Raw genomic sequence first — 21,169 nt, forward strand, 5'->3', positions numbered from 1 at the left:
TTTCTATTTTCTTTTATATATTTTTATGTTTCAAATGAAGGAAAAAAAGTGTATAATTATATTGAAAAAAAAATTATGACTTAATAGTGTTTCAATATATTCACTTCATTGCAAAATTCTAAGTCAAAGCAAAGTTATTTATTTTATAATCTGACCTTTTTCGTGTCACTGGCAGATTTTTTTTTTGTTTTTTCCCCAATGAAGTGATTTTGCTCATCTTGATTTTTTCCGTCTCTTTGGAAAACATTCTTTTAATAAAACATTTTTTACAAGTGAATTTTCTTTATGAAAAGTTTAGTTTTCTTTCTTACGGAGTCTATTGTGGTTCCTGTTATTTAATCCTTTTTTTTAATTACATATTTATTTTACTTTTTATTTTTAAAATATATTTTTTTAATTTAATATTAAACCACTTTGCTGTTGTCTTTTTTTCGTAATGATAGGTAACTTTGTGTGTGTACATTACGTTTTTTTGTGTCTTTTTTAATGTTTTTTTTGTAGTTCCCGTTTACTTTTTAAGGTTTTATTGTTTTCATTACAAAACATTAGACTTTTTAAAAATAATTATATGACGTCAAACTTTTTGCTGTTATCTTTTTATGACGGTGGATAATTATTCTTTTTGATCTTGTCGTTCTTTCTTCTTTTTTTCTCCACTAACGACAGTTAAGATTATTTGTTCGATCACTTGTAGTTTTTCGACGTCTTTCTTCTTCTGTTTCCAGTGAAACAAAAACACTGCGAAGTTAAGTTCGTTTGACGCAGTGAAGAAACTTTTCTTCTGCTGTAGTAAGTAAGTAAGTAAGTAATTTTTATTTGTATAGTGCTTTTCTAGACCAGGGTCACAAAGCGCTTAAACAATCAAAACAATATTCAATAAAGTATATACTTTAAAGATCAAGATAAAACTGATAACACAACAGGAGTTCCAGAAAATCAAGGAAAAGCCTGAACAAATAGAAACGTCTTAAGATGTTTCTTGAAGGAGTCAGCAGATCATCAAACACAGAGATGGTTCCAAAGCTTAGGAGCAACAGTCTGGAAGGATTTCTCTCCTCTGGTCCTGAAGTGTGTTCAGGAACCATCAGTAGATTCTGATCCACAGACCTCAGAGCCCGAGCTGGGGTGTAAGTCTGGATCAGATCACTGATGGAAGGTCTGACCATGAATAGATCTGAAAGTAAGAACCAGAATTTTAAAGTTGATCCTGAAAGAAACTGGCAGCCAGTGAAGAGTTTTAAGGATCGGAGAAATGTGAGTTCTTCTACTAGAGCAGGTCAGAATTCTTGCTGTCGTGTCAGGATGGATGACAGCAGGAAGTCACTGTAATCAACACATATGTGAGGCTTTTTACTTTAGAAAACCACTGGAAACTTTCACACTCACTTCCTCGTGTCGCCGTAGCAACAGGTTCGCCGCACACGAGGCCCGTCGCTCCGGCTGAGGAATCTCTCGGACGTGCTTCTCCATCGTTCCTCCTCAGCGGTCCGGCGGCATCTCTTCGCTCTCTCAGCTCAGAAACGAGGCGAAGCAGTGACACTCAAACGCAAGACAAAATGAGAAAGTCGACAAGCGGCGCCTCATTTTCTTCACCAGAATTCAGCGCCGAGCGACTCTGAGGTCAAAGCGTTTCTCCTCGGCGGGCGCCGCTCTGAAGTGAGTCGGGGCTTTTCATTCCCGTCTCACATCTGTTGTTCGGGAAGAGCCTGGTCGGCGCCGCACATCTCCGGGCTGTCGGCGGCCGGCGAGGCCTCATCAATCTGAGCCTGTCAGCCGCTGAGCGAGCGAAGTCACCTGACCTTCAGGCGTGACGATGATTCCCTTCCCGGCGTCTGATGGCGGCGCCGCCGTGACACCTGAGCGCTGACAGATGTCGAGAGGAACTGAGCAAACTTTTCCTCTTTGCAAACCCTTTAAAGTTGTCAGAGTCATCCGTCATGTGACCAAAGCCTGCTTCTGTGACAGATGCTCTGTGATTGACAGGCGTCTACGTGGAGTCGGAGGGTTTTTTTGGGGGAATATGATCATGTTGATCCTGTGAGGAGCATCTCAGGTGCGTCTGCTCAGAGCAACCTTCTCCCGTGACTGAAATCTGGGCGAACGAGAGGTTACGAGGGCGGAGTTCATTATGAGGTAATAATGGATTCACTGCGTGGAGATTTCCTGTATTAATGATATATATTAATAAATATATACACTTTAATCTCATTATAAATATATTTTAAACGACTTTAATCTCGTAATAAATATATTTTACGTTAATTTAATATTGTGATAAATATATTTTTACACGACTTTAATCTTGTAATAAATATATTTTATAAGACTTTAATCTTGTAATAAATATATTTTATAAGACTTTAATCTCATATTAAATATATTCTATAAGACTTTAACCTTGTAATAAATATATTTTATAAGACTTTAATCTTGTAATAAATATATTCTATAAGACTTTAACCTTGTAATAAATATATTTTATAAGACTTTAATCTTGTAATAAATATATTTTATAAGACTTTAATCTTGTAATAAATATTTTCTATAAGACTTTAATCTTGTAATAAATATATTTTACAAAACTTTAATCTCGTAATAAATATATTTTATAAGACTTTAATCTTGTAATAAATATATTTTATAAGACTTTAATCTTGTAATAAATATATTTTACATGAGTTTAATCTTGTAATAAATATATTTTACAAAACTTTAATCTCGTAATAAATATATTTTACAAGAGTTTAATCTTGGAATAAATATATTTTATAAGACTTTAATCTTGTAATAAATATATTTTACATGAGTTTAATCTTGTAATAAATATATTTTACAAAACTTTAATCTCGTAATAAATATATTTTACAAGAGTTTAATCTTGTAATAAATATATTTTATAAGACTTTAATCTCGTAATAAATATATTTTACAAGACTTTAATCTTGTAATAAATATATTTTATAAGACTTTAATCTCGTAATAAATATATTTTATAAGACTTTAATCTTGTAATAAATATATTTTATAAGACTTTAATCTTGTAATAAATATATTTTATAAGACTTTAATCTCGTAATAAATATATTTTATAAGACTTTAATCTTGTAATAAATATATTTTACAAAACTTTAATCTCGTAATAAATATATTTTCGTCAAAGAAAAGAAAGAAATGAAACTTCAGAATTGCTGGTCGTAATGTTACGGCAGCTCCTCGCTCGCGTAACATCTCCTCACGACGCCTGCGATCTCGTCCATGACTCACCGCCAAGAAGCGTTAGGTAACGTTTGACCTTCAGTCACCTCCGCAGGAACAAGGAGTCCAGAAGTGGGCCGCTCGCTTGCACAACACTTTTCTCCTCCGCTCGCTCCACCGTTCGCTCTTCACTCCCGAACGAGGGATGAAGTTCTCCTTCCAAAAAAACCCACCAGAAGAGATCTGATGGATCAATACTTGCACCGATCGGCCGTCAATTGTGAAAAGAGAAAAGTCTTGAATCTGAAACTGGAGCCTCGGTCGCCCACTCGATCCCACGTCCTCCTGACTGACAGGTTTTAAAACTATGGTTTCAAGACATTATTTCCTGATTTCGGAAACGTTGACCTTTCACCCTTTTTCAACTTTCTGTAATGGAAATATGTTGAATTTTCAACCTTTTTTCGAGGCTTCAGAAAACAACATTTTCAACATTTAGGCAAAATTGATTTGCGTTGGTTTAAACAAATTATTTCCCAACTTCAAATTTTTAAAATAAAATGTATTATTTTTTGTGAGTCTTATTTCCGGGTCAAGGTGACCCAGAGGCCCTGAGATAACACAATGGTTAAGCATTTAATTAGTTTTGACATTATTTAATTTAATAATGTATATTTAAAATTGGTTTTATAGATTAATTAAACTCAATAATTGATGTGTTCATTTTTAATTTTTGATAATTGATTTAAAAAATGTGAAATTTAAAGAAATAATTATATTAGACACATTTTACACATAGACTTTGGTATTGTAATAACAATTATTCATAAATATATTTTATAAATACAATATTATTTAATTTATATCCATTTGAATTCAATATTAAAAGGTTCTATTATAGCAACGTTTTTATATTGAATTCAAAAGGCTATGAATTCATAAATATTGTATTTATATTTTTTAATTTTTAATTATTGGACTTAGAATATCAACCTCTATGTGTAAAAAACGTTAATTTATTTGGAAAATTTTCGAATTTTCAAATTAAATATTAAACAAATTCAACCTTTAAAAATACATATTATTGAATTGAAAAGTTTAATCCAAGTGTCATAATGAACAGAATCACAGAAGTAAACGAGCAACACATCAGTGGAGATTCGAACCATCAAAGTTGTCGACATTTGGATGGATTTCGGTCTCGTCAGCGTCAGTGTCTGGAAAGTCGTCTCCGGCGTTTCCTGGTCTCTGCCCGACGACAAGGAGCCTCGCTGACCACGAGCCTGGCGTTGTTGAAAACCACAAAAAGCTCAGTCACCCCGACAGCTCGAGTGCTTCATCTGGAGAGAAGCCGAGACCGGAGTGGATTTCACACCCGCAACAAAACATGGAGGATTTATTTAGAGTGTGACGGCGTCACGTGCAGCAGCAGGTGAGGGATCAGGATCTGGGATGAACAGGCTCCAGTGGAGGTTCAGGTTATGCAGGAAACATTTTTTTTGATCTTTGTGATTTAACGTCTTGCTATCATTTTGTTTGGCAGCATTTGTTTTCATTTATAACGTGACCTTTTTTGTGTTTCTATTCTTGACTTGTCTATCCATCCATCCATCCATCCATCCATCCATCCATCCATCCATCCATCCATCCATCCATCCATCCATCCATCCATCCATCCATCCCTCCATCCCTCCATCCCTCCATCCATCCATCCCTCCCTCCCTCCCTCCATCCATCCATCCATCCATCCATCCATCCATCCATCCATCCATCCATCCATCCTTTTTAGTGTTGGTTTCTTTCTAGATGAATTACAAAAGTAAGATTGTTTTAAAGATTTTTTTTAACATATAATTTAGTTCAAGCTTCATTTTTAACAACCATTTTTCACAACATGATTTTTGTTCGAAGTTTTGCTTTTGATGGCGATTTCTTTTTATTCATTACTTCGACCTATTTAGTTGCGTTTTGTTTTTTTGTTTTTTGGAGGGGAAATAACACTGACATATGGGAAATAGAGTTTTGTTTTTCACTTTTTTTGTAATGTTATGTTTTATTTTTGTATTTTTTACAAATTATTTTGGCTAAGATTTATTTTTAAATAAGTTATTTTGTCAAATGTGTTGCTCAGTAGCACGAGCGTCAATATTATTTCATTCTTTTTTACTATGGCCTTTTGTGTGATCTTTTCTTTTTCTTGACAAAGACACAAGATTAAATTTAGTTTATTGTAAACTTTTTTTTTATTATTTAGTGGTAAGATTATTTTTTGTTTTGTTTTATAATTAGATTTTTTTTTGTGAAGTTTTGCTCGACAACTTCAGCAGACGTCAACATTTTTTTCTTCCATTTGTCGAAGACACTGACCCGAGGACTTTTTGGAACTTTTTTTTTCATGTTAGATTTTATTTTACATATAATTTAGTTATTGATTTTTGTCAAAATATTGCTCATCATTTTTAAAATGACATTAATCTTTTTTAAATCCTTGAATTAACTTATTTTCTTTCTTTTTTTTTGCTTTGTTTTTGGACGATTAACACAACAAAAGATTTACATTTTTACTAATTATTTGTGTTAAAAAAAAATGTACGTAGCAGCAAATTTATTTTCTTTTATTATGTTAATTTTTTTCCTAATTTTATTTTTGTTAAATTTATTCTGAGCTGTTTGAAGAGGCTTCGATATTTTTAAATTCTCTTTTACTTTGACCAATAATGTGTTGTTTTTTTTTACACAATATAACACAAATAAAATGATCTTTTTTCATGAACCTTTTAGTGATGATAGTTTTTATTTTTCCTCATCTGATGGTTAAATATGGGTTTTTTTAAAAATGTGACCTTTCTTTCCATTTACTTGCGTTTTTCTCTTTCTATGGACGAAGAAACTGACACTGGTTTAGATTTTCTGAACTTGTTTGTGAAAGTAGATTGTTTTGTTTCTACAGATAATTGAGGTGAAGGTTGTTTATTTAAGGTGTTTATGTCGATAAACACGAATAAAACCTTCAGCTTCGCTGCAGGAACGACTAACGAACGAACTGATGATCCTGCAGCCGAAGTCGAGGCTTCGTGACGGAATGTTCTTTGAAAGCCTTGAACCCTCGGCAGACTTGTTTTCTTCTCCTTGTTACTTGTCGTCGGCTCAGAACTTGTTGTTTGATTTCAAAGGGGAACAACAACTCTTTCATCCTCCCTTTTTTCTTCTCTCCGATGATTCCCGTAATTCCGTCTCGTGAGTATTCCTCTCGCCGTCGTCTCCACTTCTGACTCTTCTTCTGCCGCTGACGCTCCGGCGGCACCGAGGGCTGTTTTGATCGTGTAAACAAATTGAATTTATGTAACCTCGCTGACGGGGGGCGAAGGAAATCCACGTATTAGCTGAAGAGAGGAAGACGACGAGTGGAAGAGGAGGTTGATGTATGGACTCCCTCGCCGCCGCCGCCGCCGCCGACTTCCTGCCACATAATGAAAGGCAACGATTGGACGTCAGGCAGCAGAATCTCGTTCCTCGTTCTATTAAATTGTCAAACATTATGACCAGCTGTTCCCTGACTTGGACAAGTTTTCCTGAGATTTTTAAACCTTGCTGACAAATTACAAACATGGCCTCATCTCGTGTACAGTTAAGGATGTACATTTTGAACGTAGCCATTAACGCACGATGCTAAATGTTAGCAAATGTGCTGTAAATTATCAAGTTACCACGCAAGGGTTCAGATTCCGATTCTTTGTTTTTGGGACACAATACATGACTAAAGATGATGATGATGATGCAGATGATGATTATGAGGATGATGAAGATAACGAAGATGAGGATGATGATGAAGAATAAAAAGAAGATGATGATGATGAAGATGATGATTATGAGGATGATGAAGATAACGAAGATGAGGATGATGATGAAGAATAAAAAGAAGATGATGATGATGATGAAGATAAAGAAGATGAGGACGATGATGAAGATAAAACGATAAGGATGATGATGAATATAAAGAAGATGAGGAAGATAAAGAAGATAAGGATGATGATGAAGATAAAGAAGATGAGGATGATGATGAAGATAAAGAAGATAAGGATGATGATGAAGATAAAGAAGATGAGGAAGATAAAGAAGATAAGGATGATGATGAAGATAAAGAAGATGAGGATGATGATGAAGATAAAGCAGATGAGGATGATGATGAAGATAAAGAAGATAAGGATGATGAAGAAGATAAAGATAAAGAAGATAAGGATGATGATGAATATAAAGAAGATGAGGAAGATAAAGAAGATAAGGATGATGATGAAGATAAAGAAGATGAGGATGATGATGAAGATAAAGCAGATAAGGATGATGATGAAGATAAAGAAGATAAGGATGATGAAGAAGATAAAGAAGATGAGGATGATGATGAAGATAAAGAAAATAAGGATGAAGATAAAGAAGATAAGGATGATGAAGAAGATAAAGAAGATAAGGATGAAGATAAAGAATTTAGGATGTACATTTTGAACGTAGCCATTAACGCACAATGCTAAATGTTAGCAAATGTGCTGTAAATTATCAAGTTACCACGCAAGGGTTCAGATTCCGATTCTTTGTTTTTGGGACACAATATATGACTAAAGATGATGATGATGATGAAGATGATGATTATGAGGATGATGAAGATAACGAAGATGAGGATGATGATGAAGAATAAAAAGAAGATGATGATGATGATGAAGATAAAGAAGATGAGGACGATGATGAAGATAAAACGATAAGGATGATGATGAATATAAAGAAGATGAGGAAGATAAAGAAGATAAGGATGATGATGAAGATAAAGAAGATGAGGATGATGATGAAGATAAAGAAGATAAGGATGATGATGAAGGTAAAGTAGATGAGGAAGATAAAGAAGATAAGGATGATGATGAAGATAAAGAAGATGAGGATGATGATGAAGATAAAGAAGATAAGGATGAAGATAAAGAAGATAAGGTTGATGAAGAAGATAAAGAAGATAAAGAAGATAAGGATGAAGATAAAGAATTTAAAAAGTAGATGATGATGATGATGATGACGATGACGAAGATGATGATGATGATGAAGATGATGAAGATAGAGAAGATGATGACGATGATTAAGATAAAGAAGATAAAGTAGACGATGATGAAGATGATGATGATGATGATGATGATGATGATGATGAAGATGATGATGATGAAGAAGATGAAGAAGATGATGAGAATGAGAATGATGATGATGATGACATGACTAAACATTGGTCATGGGTTCAAATCCCCTCGTGCACTGAGACACACACACTGAGACACAATGACGATGGTGGTCTTTCGAGGAGGAACGTCGAGGAAAAAACTCCCGACGAAGCACTTTTGAAGCGACGCGTCAGCGAGGATTAGAATCTGAAGAGAAGCAGAATATTTGTCGAGGAACAAAGAGGAAGAAGGTCGAGGGTTGAAGGAAAAAGAGGAAAAAATAGTGAAAATAAATATATATTCGATAGGAAATAGAAGAAGTAGATGATGAACAAAAGGAAGAAAGTTTGAGTTTAAAACTTCAACTTTAAAAGGTGGAAAAAAAAGACCTTGACACCTTCTTCTCATCCACACGGACCTTCATGAGTTCCAGAGATCATCAGAGATCATGGAGAGCTTTATGACTTGTTCTCTCGCTCTCGTCCTGCAGTGTTTGTCCTCAAATCATTTCCTTCCATCGATTGTTTGTTCTTGTGGAAGTGAAGGAGACGTTTGTCATCAAGCAGTGTTTGTCTCTGAACAACTGACATATTGATTCTTGCATGACTTCTCTCCCTCTTTCTTCTTCTTCTCCTCTCTCTCTTCTTCTCTCTCTTCTTCTTATCTCTCTCAGTGGCCAACATCCTGTGGAGGGAAGAAGGTACGAGTCTTTTCTTCACCTCTATTCTATCCTGAGGTGTACCTGCTGACGTCCTTGTGTCTCCAACAGGACTCGGCATCGGGAACATGTTCTACGTCTTCTACGAGGAGGGCATCAAGGTGGTCCACCCTGTGGCCTGTGAGATCCAGAGACACATCAAACCCAGTGAGAAGCTCCTGGCTCTGCAGGTCAGTGCGTCCACAGCGGTGAAGGGTGAACGTCTGGACTCACTTCTCGTCACGTTGTTGCCTTCAAGCCTCTGATGGTAACGTTTGTTTGTGCTGTGGAGCAGAAAGTTAAACCTGGTCAAAAGTTAGAGCAGAGTTAGAACCTGTGACAAGAAACTTAACCAATATAGGGGCCATGGTGATGAAGATGACGATGATGACGTTAATGAAGACGAGGATCATGATGATGATGATGATGATAAAGAAGATGATGATGATGATGAAGATGGTGATGATGATGATGAAGATGATGATCGTGATGATGATGATAAAGAAGAATATGATGATGATGATGATTATAATGATGATGATGAGCGTGATGATGATGATGATGAAGATGATGATGATGATGAAGATGATGATGATGATAAAGAAGAAGATGATGATGATGATGATAAAGATGATGATCGTGATGATAAAGAAGATGATGAGCGTGATGATGATGATAAAGAAGATGATGATGATGATGATGAAGATGATGATGATGATAAAGAAGAAGATGATGATGATGATGATAAAGATGATGATCGTGATGATAAAGAAGATGATGAGCGTGATGATGATGATAAAGAAGATGATGATGATGAAGATGATGATCGTGATGATAAAGAAGATGATGATGATGATAAAGAAGAAGATGATGATGATGAAGATGATGATCGTGATGATAAAGAAGATGATGATGATGATAATGATAAAGAAGAAGATGATGATGATGAAGATGATGATCGTGATGATAAAGAAGATGATGAGCGTGATGATGATGATAAAGAAGAAGATGATGATGATGATTATAATGATGATGAAGATGATGATGATGAAGTTGATGATGATGATGAAGATGATATTGTCGATGAAGACGAGGATGATGACGATGAAGAAGATGATGATGATGATGAAGATGATGATGAAGATGAAAATGACGATGAAGATGTTGATGACGATGGTGATGATGATGATGATGAAGATGATGATGACGATGGTGATGATAGTGATGAAGATGAAGATGAGGATGATGATGATGATGATTACGATGAAGATGATGAAGAAGATGATGATGATGAAGATGATGAAGAAGATGATGGTGATGGTGATGATGATGAAGATGAAAATGTCTGTCATCTCCGAGACTCTCTCCTTCTTCAAACACTGCTCTTCTGCTCCGTGACGTTCATGTCTCTTCACTCGTCTCTGTTGACTCTCAGTGATCGTCGGCGCTCGAGTCTGAGAAGAAGCTCCTGATGATGTTCTCTCTTCATCTGAGCCTCAATCATCTCAGAGCTGTGCGGAGACTTCCATCATGAGCTCCACGTTCATTCTAGCACACACACTTTTGTGTAACACTTCTGACAACCACAGATTGTCGACACTTGTGTGTGTCTCACCTCTTCTGTGTGTCACACACTTCTGAGCTTGTGTTTTGCATCTTTTCGTCGTCATGTGTGTGTGTGTGTGTGTGCGCGTTTATTACCAGCCTCTCTCAGGTGTTGTCGATCTCTGGTGTGTTGCTCCAGTGTGCGGTTGTGTTGCAGCTCTTCACGCTAAACGTCATGTTTTATGAAAAGCTAAAGTCTCTACATGTTTCATGAAGCTCGTCCTCAGAGTCGTAATGTAATCGATGATCTGCTCTTGAATCACTGACTCAGAGTCAGTAGATGTTGCTTCACCTGCGAGTGTTTATAAACACACACATGATACACACGTCGTACACAAGCTCTGTGTCATCATGAACCTTTTAGCACACAACTGTAGTGACAACACACACACACACTGACATGCTCATACACACACATGCTTTTATACACACACACCAGACACAAGCACATACACTCAAACACACACATTAAGACGCACACACTCATACACACACATTGATAGATACACACACACACATGATTTTATACACACACCCGACACAAGCACATACACTCAAACAAACACACTGACACACACACACATTGATAGATACACACACACATGCTTTTATACACACACCAGACACAAGCACATACACTCAAACACACACATTGAGACGCACACACTCATACACACACATTGATAGATACACACACACACATGCTTTTATACACACACCAGACACAAGCACATACACTCAAACACACACACTGACACACACACACACATTGATAGATACACACACACATGCTTTTATACAGTACACACACCAGACACAAGCACATACACTCAAACACACACATTGAGACGCACACACTCATACACACACATTGATAGATACACACACACACATGCTTTTATACACACACCAGACACAAGCACATACACTCAAACAAACACACTGACACCCACACACATTGATAGATACACACACACATGCTTTTATACACACACCAGACACAAGCACATACACCAACACATACACCAACACACACACTGACACACACACTCATATACACACATACACACACACGCTTTTATACACACACCAGACACAAGCACCTACACTCAACCACACCGTTACACACACACATACACACCTTCACACAGACACCCCCACCCACACACACGTACATTTACACTTGTGCCCTTAAACTGCTCACACAAACACACACCGCTCATGCCTTCACACACACACCTTCACGCACACAAACACACTTTCACACACATAGGCACACAAACACCTTTAGAAACGTATGCACGACTTTAAGCACGCACACACACATGCACACTCCACACACACCTTCACATACATATTCATACACACACCTTCACACACATTTTCACACACACACCTTCATGCACACAAACACACCTTCACACACATATGCACACAAACTCCTTTACACACGTACGCACACACACACACACATGCACACTCCACACACACCTTCACATACATATTCATACACACACCTTCACACACATTTTTACACACACACACACACACACACACACGGATTCACACACACCTTCACACACATATGCACACACGTACCTTTACCATGTACGCACACCTTTAAGCACGCACACACACATGCACACTCCACACACATTTTCACACACACCTTCACGCACACAAACAGACCTTCACACACATATGCACAGAAACACCTTTACACATGTATGCACACCTTTAAGCACACACACACACACACATGCACACTCCACACACCTTTACATACATATGGACACACACACACAACTCCACACAGGCAAGTACACACTCTCACACATGACACAAACCTTCTCACATACACTTCAATCACACTCACACTCACACACACACACACACACACACCCCCCCCCCCCACACACACACACACACAAGCACATTCGGACACACTAATTAAAAGACAAATAGACACAACTCGCACAAACACAAACTGTACACACACTAATAAAAACAGCTCAGGTCTTCAAATCCACTCTGTCCTCCAGGAGGAAGTGTGTCCGTCCTCCCCGGGACAGGAAGTCCAGAAGTGTGTGTGGGCGTCGGCCGTCAACGTCAGAGACAAGTTCATCTACGTGACGCAGCCGACCTTGGACCGAGTCCTCATCGTGGACGTCCAGTCCCAGAAGGCCGTGCAGGTACAGAGAGAAGAAGAAGAAGAAGAAGAAGAAGAAGAAGAAGAGCGTCCGAGTGACCTCTGACCTCTGACCCTCACGTGTCTCTCGTCCTGCAGACGGTCGGCACTGACCCGTATCCTGTCAAGATCCACTACGACAGGTCACATGACCAGGTGTGGCTGCTCAGCTGGGGCGACGCCCAGAAGAACTACCCCACCCTGCAGGTGAGGTCTCACTTTTCTGCTGGGAGAGTGAGACAGAAAAAAAAGAGTGAATGAAATGACAACACAGATCGTTAAAGAGAGGGTGAATAAAAGAAGCCCAGAGAGTGAGACAGTGGGCTCTAGAGAGTGGGGGAAAGCACAAAAGAGTGAGATAAAGCGACCTGGAGAGTGGAAAAGAGTAAGATCAATATGTTTAGAGAGTGAGACAGAAAGCTACATTAGAGAAATATGAACAAGTGCAACATAGAGTGAAATTAAATACTATAGAGTGAGACAGGGAGCTTTAAAGAGTGAGTAAAAATGCAATTTATAGAATATGAAAAGATAAAATAGCTTAGAGTGAGGCACAGCCGAAAAGAGTGAGTGGAAAGAAATAGAGTCAAAGAGTGAGAGAAAACAGTAGAGAGAGTGAGAAGAAACATTCGAATGAGTGAGCATCAAAGAGTAAGATGAAACAGTCAAGAGAGTGAGCAGCGAAGAGTGAGATAAATAAGTCAAGAGAGTGAGCAGCAAAGAGTGAGATAAAGAAGTCAAGAGAGTGTGCAGCAAAGAGTGAGATAAAACAGTCGAGAGCGTGAGCAGCAAAGAGTGAGATGAAACATTGGAAAGAGTGAGCAGCAAAGAGTGACATGAAACAGTCGAGAGTGTAAGCAGCAAAGAGTGAGATGAAAAAGTCGATAGAGTGAGCAAAAAAGAGTGAGATGAAACAGTCGAGAGAGTGAGATGAAACAGTTGAGAGAGTGAGATGAAACATTCGAAACAGTGAGCAGCAAAGAGTGAGATGAAACAGTCGAGAGTGAGCAGCAAAGAGTGAGATGAAACAGTCGAGAGCGTGAGCAGCAAAGAGTGAGATGAAACAGTCGAGAGAATGAGCAGCAAATAGTGAGATCAAACAGTCGAGAGCTTGAGCAGCAAAGAGTGAGATGAAACAGTCGAGAGAATGAGCAGCAAATAGTGAGATGAAACAGTCGAGAGAGTGAGATGAAACAGTTGAGAGAGTGAGATGAAACATTCGAAACAGTGAGCAGCAAATAGTGAGATGAAACAGTCGAGAGAGTGAGATGAAACAGTTGAGAGAGTGAGATGAAACATTCGAAACAGTGAGCAGCAAATAGTGAGATGAAACAGTCGAGAGAGTGAGATGAAACATTCGAAACAGTGAGCAGCAAAGAGTGAGATGAAACAGTCGAGAGTGTGAGCAGCAAAGAGTGAGATGAAACAGTCGAGAGAATGAGCAGCAAATAGTGAGATCAAACAGTCGAGAGTGAGATGAAACATTTGAAAGAGTGAGCAGCAAAGAGTGAGATGGAACAGTCGAGAGAGTGAGATGAAACATTCGAAAGAGTGAGCAGCAAAGAGTGAGATGAAACATTCGAAAGGGTGAGCAGCAAAGAGTGAGATAAAGCAGTCGAGAGCGTGAGCAGCAAAGAGTGAGATGAAACAGTCGAGAGAATGAGCAGCAAATAGTGAGATGAAACAGTCGAGAGAATGAGCAGCAAATAGTGAGATGAAACAGTCAAGAGAGTGAGATGAAACAGTTGAGAGAGTGAGATGAAACAGTTGAGAGAGTGAGATGAAGCAGTTGAGAGAGTGAGATGAAACATTCGAAACAGTGAGCAGCAAAGAGTGAGATGAAACAGTCGAGAGAGTGAGATGAAACAGTTGAGAGAGTGAGATGAAACATTCGAAACAGTGAGCAGCAAATAGTGAGATGAAACAGTTGAGAGAGTGAGATGAAACATTCGAAACAGTGAGCAGCAAATAGTGAGATGAAACAGTCGAGAGAGTGAGATCAAACAGTCGAGAGCGTGAGCAGCAAAGAGTGAGATGAAACAGTCGAGAGAATGAGCAGCAAATAGTGAGATGAAACAGTCAAGAGAGTGAGATGAAACAGTTGAGAGAGTGAGATGAAACAGTTGAGAGAGTGAGATGAAGCAGTTGAGAGAGTGAGATGAAACATTCGAAACAGTGAGCAGCAAAGAGTGAGATGAAACAGTCGAGAGAGTGAGATGAAACAGTTGAGAGAGTGAGATGAAACATTCGAAACAGTGAGCAGCAAATAGTGAGATGAAACAGTCGAGAGAGTGAGATGAAACAGTTGAGAGAGTGAGATGAAACAGTCGAGAGAGTGAGATGAAGCAGTTGAGAGAGTGAGATGAAACATTCGAAACAGTGAGCAGCAAAGAGTGAGATGAAACAGTCGAGAGAGTGAGATGAAACAGTTGAGAGAGTGAGATGAAACATTCGAAACAGTGAGCAGCAAATAGTGAGATGAAACAGTCGAGAGAGTGAGATGAAACATTCGAAACAGTGAGCAGCAAAGAGTGAGATGAAACAGTCGAGAGCGTGAGCAGCAAAGAGTGAGATGAAACAGTCGAGAGAGTGAGATGAAACAGTTGAGAGAGTGAGATGAAACATTCGAAACAGTGAGCAGCAAATAGTGAGATGAAACAGTCGAGAGAGTGAGATGAAACAGTTGAGAGAGTGAGATGAAACATTCGAAACAGTGAGCAGCAAATAGTGAGATGAAATAGTCGAGAGAGTGAGATGAAACATTCGAAACAGTGAGCAGCAAAGAGTGAGATGAAACAGTCGAGAGCGTGAGCAGCAAAGAGTGAGATGAAACAGTCGAGAGAGTGAGATGAAACAGTTGAGAGAGTGAGATGAAACATTCGAAACAGTGAGCAGCAAATAGTGAGATGAAACAGTCGAGAGAGTGAGATGAAACAGTTGAGAGAGTGAGATGAAACATTCGAAACAGTGAGCAGCAAATAGTGAGATGAAACAGTCGAGAGAGTGAGATGAAACATTCGAAACAGTGAGCAGCAAAGAGTGAGATGAAACAGTCGAGAGTGTGAGCAGCAAAGAGTGAGATGAAACAGTCGAGAGAATGAGCAGCAAATAGTGAGATCAAACAGTCGAGAGTGAGATGAAACATTTGAAAGAGTGAGCAGCAAAGAGTGAGATGGAACAGTCGAGAGAGTGAGATGAAACATTCGAAAGAGTGAGCAGCAAAGAGTGAGATGAAACATTCGAAAGGGTGAGCAGCAAAGAGTGAGATAAAGCAGTCAAGAGAGTGAGCAGCAAAGAGTGAGATGAAAAAAGTCATGAGAGTGATATCAAGTGAGGAGGTGAGTCAAGTGTGTCACGAACCAACAGAACTAACTCAAGTGTTGGTTCTCAGGTCATCAGTCAGGCCAGCAGTCGAGTCTCTCATCACATCGTTCACACTCAGCCGGTCGGACGTCACTTCGACAGAGTCCAAGACTTCTTCATCCCCGAGTCCAACCTGGTGTTCGACCACGTCAGGTAGGTCTGCTCCGGACCCTCCGTCCCATTCGTCAGCGCCTCCCGTTGGACCCGCGAGTCAGAGGTTTGTCGGCGTCAGCTCCCTCCTGCTGCAAACAGTCGTTCATCAGCCGATCATCGATCAGTCGATCCAGGAACACGAAGGCGTCGCTAACACTCGCATAAATTCACATTCTCGCCGCGACCGTGTAGCGCCGGAGCGAGCGGCAACTTCTCTCATTTATTCCAGCATCGACCTGCCGTCGCACCAGTCAGCAGAAAAACACTCTTGTGTTTCTCCTGCTCGCCCGGCGGCGCCGACTGTCAGCAGCCATTCCTCACCAACGCTGCCCCGCGATCCTCCGCCGGCGGAACACGAGCGAACGTTTTCGACGCCATTGATCGCGGGACGATTTCGAGTCGCTTCTAAAGAGCATGTTGTTAACGAGCAGACATTTGTGTGAACATTCAGGAGGAACTTTATTCGGGAGGAATATTACAAGGGATGAATTTTACTTTACAAACTTTTGAAATGGAATTCTTGTTTTAAACTTGAATATATATATATATATATATTTTAATAATTGAATTTAATCATTTCTATATTAAAAGGTTACATTTTTTTTTAATAACTGAATTAAAAAAAAGTTTTTACGCATAGTTTGAGAGTCTAATTAAAAATATATATCTTTAATTCATATTCTTTTAAATTCAACATGAAAATGTACGCTATTAAACCAACAATTTTACATTGAATTCAAAAGGCTACAAATAAAATAATATTGAATTTAGAAAACTTGTTTCTTTTAATATTGGAATTAAAATGTCAAACTCTATGTGAATTCATGGTGCACTATTATACTAATTTTTTTTTTTTTTTTAACTTTAAATGTATTTTTTTAAATAGTTGATTTTAATACATTTTATATTAAACGTTTACATTTGTTTTTAATAACTGAATTTAAAAAAACATTTTACACATAGTTTGATATGAAAAAAAACATTCATGTTGCACTATTATACTCATTTTTTTATATTTAATTTTTTTTTGACTTAAGATGGATTTTTTTAATTAGTTGATTTTAATATATTTTATATTAAACGTTTACATTTGTTTGAAGTGTATAAAAAAACGTTTTTAAACATAGAGTTTGATATTCTAAAAATAAATATTCACTCATTTTTTTTATATTGAATTAAAAAGGCTACAAATTAAAAAATACTGAATTTAGAAAATTAAGATTGCATTCTTTTAATTAGAATGTCAAACTCTATGTATTTTATTAATTTAAAAAAAAAATTTAATTATTGAATCAAATTATTTCAAAATAAATAAATAATTCAAGGCTTAAATTAAACAAAACATTGAATATCAAAAACGATGTGTAAATAAAAAAAAAATATATATATTTTGAAAAAATGTGATTTCTCAATTTATTAAAAAAGAAAAATCAAACTTCATTAAAAATAATTGACTTAAACGCTTAAAAAATTCAATAAATACATTTAGTTCCAAAATTTAAAATGTTAACCTGACACTGTTATCTCTATTCAAACTTCTATCAGTCTTTCCATCAGGTCTTGTTTTTGTGCCGGTCTCGAGGTTCACTCAATAAACCTCCTGATTCTTCTCCTGTCAGGTTCGGTCTCGTCCTCCACCAGAACCAGCCGGTGCTGCACAAGGTCAGTCTGGAGACCCTGTCGTACGTGAGGAACATCAGCCTCCACGAGTCCGGCTGCGTCCCCACCTCTCTGGCCTACACCCACCTGGGCGGCTACTACCTGGTCGGCTGCCGACCCGACTCCACCGGCGCCGCCCGGCCTCAGCTCATCGTGGACGGGGTCACGGACAGCGTGGTCGGGCCCAACGGCGACGTGACCGGGACGCCGCACGTGTCCCCGGACGGGCGCCACCTGGTGACGGTGGACGACCGCGACGGCCTGCTGAGGATCCAGAGCGTCTCGGACCGAGGCGAGATCCAGGATCCGTACGACATCCACACCAACCTGCACATCTCGGACCTGGCGTTCCAGAGATCCTTCACCGAGCTGCACCAGTACAACGTGTTCGGCAGCTCCGGACGCCAGACGGACCTTCTGTTCGTGGAGCTGAGCAGCGGGAAGGTGAAGATGATCAAGAGCCTGAAGGAGGCCGTGGAGTCGTCCCAGTGGCCCTGGAGCGCCCGGAACCGGGTGGTGGTCTCTGGTGGGATGTTCGGTCAGTACCTGGCCAGCCCGTCCAGGGAGTCCCTCTTCGTCCTGGACGGGCGCCTGAGCAAGCTCAACTGCGAGATCAGCGACGTGGCCAAGGGCAACGTGGTGGTGTGGGTCGGGGACTCTTAGGCGGTCCTTCGGACTTCGGTCTTGGGTCCGCGGCGAGAGAACTACGACGACGAGACTCAAAAACGACGAAAAAGAAAAAATTCAAGGCGCAGTTCAACACGTGTCGCTGACGAGGGAATCAGAAACATGCAGTTATCAAATGTCAGGGGCGACAGCGCCACCGTGAGGATGAATTTTTGTCTCATAAAATTATCAAAAATAACCTTTGAATCATTCTTCTGGCTAGCCCAGCTCAGCAGCCACGCCCCCAGCGCACATCTTGGGCTTTTTTTCCTTTTAATTTAATTAAAAAATACCCTATTCGATTTTTTTTCAGCCTGCAGGGGGCGCCCTTATGAAAGTATATCAATACCAACAGAATATTAATTAGTTGAATTTAAACGTTTTATTGAAATGTTACGTTTTTTTAATTTTATTTTAAATAAACAATCGTTTCTATAGGTTTTAATTATTGTTTCTTTTTTTTATATATTCTGATTCCGATAATTCAAAGTTTTCTAAATTCTATATTTTTTACCCCAAAGCATTTTACATTCGATACTGTTGGTATAATAGATGTTTTTTTGTTTGTTTTTCACATAGAGTTTGATATTCTTATTCCAATAATTCCGAAAACAAAATCTAAATTCAATTTTATTTATTTGTAGCATTTGAAATTCAGTATGCTAACATAACAGTGCTAACACTAAAAAAGGAATATCAAAATGTACGTGTAAAATCCATAAAATTATTAAAAAATTACCTGAAAATACTGATTTTATTTCAATCAAAGCAGATTCAACGTTTCAATATAGAAACTATTGAATTTTACATTAATAATTAAATGCTACAACAAACAACAACTAGATTTCAATTGTTAAAAAAAACGTTAAATTCTGTTATTTGATATTTTAATGATATTTTCTCAGAAGGTTGAAGATGTTTCAAGCGCAGGTTTACCATCATCAGCCACTAGTGGGAGACAAAAACTCATCTTCAGATCGATCAAGTTCCGATCGTCGCTTAAAGATTGTTTTACGATATTCATTTATGTAAATATCGGATTTATTTTTCCCAACTTCTTTCCTGTGCCTTCAAGGAAAAGTTCTGATTCCCCAGTGTGACCGAAACCATCCTTCTTTCTTTTTTCCCTCTTTTCATTCGTTCGGATTTTAAAGATCTCTCCTTTTTTCGTGCGTCCCCAAACCCGAGTCAATTCCGCTGAATCAATGTTGCGCCTGACGTGAGGAAGTTTCGATTTCCTGTTAGAACGTAGCTGCCTGAACTCTGTCAGATATTCCGGGACCAAAAAAAAAAAAGAAAAGAAAAAGTGCTGATTATTTCCAAATATGCAAATGAGACTTTGATTTAATAGTCTTTACGAAAAGCTGATAAAAAGAGTCAATATTTTTTTGATCAGATTTATTCATTTAAAAAGAAAAAACGATTGAGTCACGGAAGGACGAAAACCTGTCGGAGCTCGTTTCTATGCATCTTTCACTCTCGACTCCAAATGTTGAATTTTTTCCACAGCCAGGACAGGAAGTGATGTCACGGACACAAAAACGCTCACTTCCTGTCCTCTTCAGGCGTGTAAATAAAGTTTATGTGACGTCATACTTGTCGATTTGTCACCTTGTTCACAAACAACCGTTGCTGTTCTCACGTCTGTTTCCTCCGTTTGTGTCTCACTGACGCTCACAATAAACCTGAAGAACAAACTGGTCTGTGTGCAACTTTATTCACCCTTTCATCTTCACTCTTTCACTATCATCCTCCTTTCATCTTCACTCTTTTATTATCATCTTCCTTTTCACCTTCACTCTTTTATTATCATCTTCCTTTTCACCTTCACTCTTTTATTATCATCTTCCTTTTCACCTTCACTATTTCATTATCATCTTCTTTTCACCTTCACTCTTTCATTATCCATCTTCCTTTTCACTTTCACTCTTTCATTATCATCCTCCTTTCACCTTCACTCTTTCATTATCCATCTTACTTTTCACCTTCACTCTTTCATTATCATCCTCCTTTCACCTTCACTCTTTTACTATCATCCTCCTTTCACCTTCACTCTTTCATTATCATCTTCCTTTTCACCTTCACTCTTTCATTATCATCCTCCTTTCACCTTCACTCTTTTACTATCATCCTCCTTTCACCTTCACTCTTTCACTATCCATCCTCCTTTCACCTTCACTCTTTCATTATCATCTTCCTTTCACCTTCACTCTTTCATTATCCATCCTCCTTTCACCTTCACTCTTTTACTATCATCCTCCTTTCACTATCCATCCTCCTTTCACCTTCACTCTTTCATTATCATCTTCCTTTTCACCTTCACTCTTTCATTATCATCTTCCTTTCACCTTCACTCTTTCACTATCATCCTCCTTTCACCTTCACTCTTTCATTATCATCCTCCTTTCACCTTCACTCTTTCACTATCATCCTCCTTTCACCTTCACTCTT

At 38.4% G+C, this 21,169-nt stretch overlaps 1 protein-coding gene across 1 annotated transcript in view; it reads left to right on the forward strand.

The window, feature by feature from the left end:
- The window catches only part of fstl5 (follistatin-like 5), a 113,596-nt gene extending 93,186 nt beyond the window's left edge, over window positions 1-20,410 (forward strand). The window contains exons 11-16 of the mRNA XM_087799340.1: window positions 9,061-9,087; window positions 9,157-9,275; window positions 12,732-12,881; window positions 12,977-13,084; window positions 16,269-16,393; window positions 18,013-20,410. Coding sequence (XP_087655466.1) covers window positions 9,061-9,087; window positions 9,157-9,275; window positions 12,732-12,881; window positions 12,977-13,084; window positions 16,269-16,393; window positions 18,013-18,715 — 1,232 coding nt within the window. The 3' untranslated portion in view covers window positions 18,716-20,410. The remainder of the gene's footprint in view (window positions 1-9,060; window positions 9,088-9,156; window positions 9,276-12,731; window positions 12,882-12,976; window positions 13,085-16,268; window positions 16,394-18,012) is intronic.
- Window positions 20,411-21,169: the final 759 nt, after the last annotated feature.

This window comes from Callionymus lyra, chromosome 9 (assembly GCF_982586985.1).
Source record: "Callionymus lyra chromosome 9, fCalLyr1.hap1.1, whole genome shotgun sequence".
Classification (NCBI taxonomy): domain Eukaryota; kingdom Metazoa; phylum Chordata; class Actinopteri; order Syngnathiformes; family Callionymidae; genus Callionymus; species Callionymus lyra.